The sequence below is a fragment of the Octodon degus genome, unplaced genomic scaffold (assembly GCF_000260255.1).
Source record: "Octodon degus isolate 3935 unplaced genomic scaffold, OctDeg1.0 scaffold00079, whole genome shotgun sequence".
NCBI classification, from domain to species: domain Eukaryota; kingdom Metazoa; phylum Chordata; class Mammalia; order Rodentia; family Octodontidae; genus Octodon; species Octodon degus.
Window position 1 is genome coordinate 9,335,743 of NW_004524655.1, and position 3,933 is coordinate 9,339,675.

Sequence of the window (3,933 nt, forward strand, 5' to 3'; positions counted from 1 at the left end):
AAATGTAATAAATTCATTGACTAAAAAAATATTAAAAGTAAAATCATACATATATAGTGTTTATACCTACACGTGTTTATAGTAACAAACAAAAAATCAGGTTACAAATAAAACTATTTAAATACATATTAAAGACAAAAGGACAAAAATAGTGTGAGCTTTAACTGTTTTATTCTTTTGTATAAAGTATAATTCCCTAGCTGTTTTCCAGTCTAGCTACAAAGACCCAGAGATAATTTTCTTTCTCTTCTTGCACTGTGGGGCTTGAACCGAAGCCCTTTGCACTGAATTACACCCCTAGCCCTTTTAATTTTGTATTTGGAGATAGGATCTTACTAATTTGTCCCAGGTGGGACCTGAACTTGAGATCTCCCAAGAGGTGGCATTACCACCATACTCAGCTCTTTTTCTTTCTTTCTTTTTTTTTTCTCGGAACCGGAGATTGAACTCAGGTCCTTGTGCTTGCCAGGAAAGCGCTTATTCCACTGAGCCATCTCCGCAGCCCCTAGCTCTTTTTCACATAGTCAGTTTTATATGCTTTTGCAGATTACATAAACCTTCCATTCTCAATATTTCTCCCAGGAGAAGTTAAATGGTTTGACTAGTTAGTGCACGCCACTTTTTTTTGGTGTTTGAAGACATTATCAAGCTATACAGCCCAGGCTGGCCTTGAACTCTGTCTTCCTGCTATCTTCCAAGTACTGGTGTGACAGGTGTGTGTTACTACATCCTGCTTTAGTGTAGTTTTATGTACCTGGTCTAAAGCCACCCCAACCATGTAGTTTTCTTTTTTGTGGGGTTAAGGATGGAACAAAGACATCAGGCTATTCCATTCTGCCATTTATTTTAACCCAACAACAGTTAAAAGAATACTGAAAGAACTGGGCCAAAATCAAGGTGAAACATGCTACATAGCTATAAAATTACAATTAGGAAGATCAAACATATTCACATGCTAGTTACAGATCCAAACATTAAGTTTTACAAGGATTTTACTAGAGGTCAGTGCACAACCTACTGCAGAAAATACACTGTACTCAGTATCATCAGATGACAAGAACACTGACTCTTCATGAGGTGAGAGCAGCTGAAATATCATTAACTTCTTGAATTGTGTAGTCTGGACTTGGATGGGAGAAGCTACTGGAATTTTCACACTGTTCAGCACCCTTTGGGGAAACAGCTTGTTCTTGAGAGGTTTTGCTCTTTTTAGTAAGCCCTGGAGTCACACCCTCTGGGGCAGGCTGACATGGCCTTTCTACAGCAACCATTTGCTTCCTTGCCTCTGCCTCCTGTTCACAATGCAATACTTCCATCTCTACTTTAAGGTCCAGGGACTCCTCGTCAGGCTGCACATCAAGGTGCTGCATCAACTCCTCCAACTTGTTGGTCTTTCGGAGCTCATTCTGCTGTATGATGGTACAGAGGTGTTCAGTGAGTTGCTTCTTTATCTCAGTCTTGCGCTGCAAATCTAGCTTTGCATTAACATACTCAGTTTCAGCTCTGTCAAATCACTTCCGTGCATATGAATACTCTAGGCTGGCCCGGTCAATCCGGTTCCTGAGGATTCCAATGTCAGCTGAAACCATGTCATCTGAAGCCTGTAACTCCTTCTGGATCCGCTTTAGTTTCATAGTCTCTGCTTGAGTTCTTTTAGATCTTTCTGCAATAGCTTTTGCCAAAAGAGCTTTCTTACATTTATTTTTCTCTTCCATTAGTTGTTGTTCTTGCTGGAGTACTTGCCAATGAGATTTTTCTTGCTAACAATTCCACTTTCTTTTTCTCCAAATTGCAGGCTGTCTTTGAAGGCAGGACCTCCAAGTTTTCATGCCCATTATGAGAATTCTCCAGTCCTGCTTCCCTGAGTTGACTTTTCAGTACCCGGGAGTTCCCCATCACCAACAGGAGAGGTGAATGCAGCAGGGCTAGCACAGGTCCAAGGAGGAGAAGAATGTGGCTTCTGAGTGCTGGCTCTCTGTTTGGGGGCAGAAAGTCGTTGGTGTGGAGGTAATGAGGCTGAGCCTTCTAGAAGTCCAAGTTTTTGGCTCTGTTCTAGTAAAGCTTTTTCTCGCTGAAGCTGTTGAGTTTTCTTCACAGGGAGACGGCGTGGGGGTTCAAATAAATCTTTATTCTGCTTTAGCTGCCTCAGCTCCTCCTCAGAGAAGCCCGCCCAACCCTGCGCCATTCGCCCAGGTTACGCGTACCCCAATAGCTCCCTTTTTCTACTAGTGACTTGTATAATTGGAAAAATCAGAATCCCCTACTTACAGAACAACTGCAAGCCTTACTTTATAATTGGTGTTTAGAACACATCATCCCACTTGGGATAATTGCCAACAGATCTTTATGAGTCTGTTTTCTTCAAAGAAAAAAAATAGAATTCAAAGAGCAGGAGAAGAACAAGTAAGATTAGAAACCAGGGACAAAGAGGCAGCAGTAGCCCAGGTATTGCCCAGAGAGGAGCCTGATTGTAATTATAATACAGAGGATGGAATGAAAGCTTTAAGGGATCATCATACCACCCTAGGAAAGGGCTCTTGGCCACTATACATTGCCCCACTAACTTACACAAGGTAGCAGAGGTGTATCAGGGACCAAATGAGGGCTCTGCAGCTTTCCTTGAACATGTCATGGAAGCCTATCGGATGCACATTCCATTTGACCTGGAGGTGCCTGAGTGTGCGCATACTCTCAATTTGGACTTTGCAGCTCAATCAGCCCCTGTTATACATTGTAAGTGGCAGAAATTAAAAGGGTTTGAAGGGAAAAACCTGTCATAACTAGTTGAGATAACTTAGAAGCTGTTTCATGATAAAGTAGATGCAGAGTGGAGGTATAGACAGGAAAAAAGAAAGGTGATGCCAGCTACATGCAGCTTGGACCTGGGGTTAGATGAGAAAAGTGTGGGGAGAGGGCAGCCACTGCATTCCCGGGGTCCACACCGGTGCACTTATTGTAAGGAGAAAGGTCACCTAAACAGAGAGTGTCAAAAGCTGATTACTAAAGAAAGAGGGGGGAAAAAAGATCATGTTTGTGGTGGGCGAGTCGGACTGATGAGGGCATGGGTCCCTGTTTCCCGACCCTGGGGAACCCATACAAAAATTGAGGCAAACCCTGTGAGTTTAATTGACGCAGGGGCAGATTTATCTGTAGTAACTGAGCCAGTTGCTCCACTCCTCAACCAGACTATGCAAGGTCAGAGCATGGCTTGCCAGTCCTCTTCATATTCTATGAGCCATGACAGGTTCGACTGGGCAAACACATAGTCACTCCTTGCTGATGCAAGACCACCCTTTCCCTCTACTGGGCTGAGATAGCCTTCAAAAACTGCATACTCAAATTCACAGACTCTCCCAGAATGGACTGAGATTTTCCCAAAGGTTTGGGTGGAAGACAACCCACCCAGCTTAGCAGCCCACTGTTGTACTGAATTAGTAGGAGCTGAAAGAAGCAATGAGAAGATTAATATAGTTACAGAGGACTCATGAGCTTTGCCCTGCTCTAAGTGAGTCTCAAGTCACTGAAATTTCTCACCTTTACCGAAGACTGAAAACAAGGTAAAGAATGTGCATAACTAATTTGGTGTACATACATTGCTATTTACATTGCCTTCCAGCATTCACCAAACTTTAAGTTTACACTAGTCAGTAACATCCCAGGTAAAGGAACAAAGGACAGACAGGGCACCTCCAGGAATGTTACCCTATAGCCAGCTTGTCAGAATACAAGGGACAAATTTCCATAGGCTCTGTTATTTGTTCCTTGCTCCCTTGGAGCAGCAGGTTTCGGTGTCATATTACTACATTTCCCCTCTTTTGTTTTTGCTGCATTTTATGAAGTATCAGAGCAAGGTCTGAGGACTGTTGATCCATGGCTTGTTGGCCAACTTGTCCTTATTTCAAGGCTAGGGAAGATATACAAAGAGTACAGAGA

At 42.9% G+C, this 3,933-nt stretch overlaps 1 protein-coding gene across 1 annotated transcript; it reads right to left on the minus strand.

The window, feature by feature from the left end:
- Positions 1-625: 625 nt before the first annotated feature.
- Positions 626-1,854, minus strand: LOC101579858 (RAB6-interacting golgin-like). The gene is given in 1 exon segment (XM_023721011.1): positions 626-1,854. A coding segment is annotated over 1 exon segment (645 nt). The 5' UTR covers positions 1,716-1,854; the 3' UTR covers positions 626-1,070.
- Positions 1,855-3,933: the final 2,079 nt, after the last annotated feature.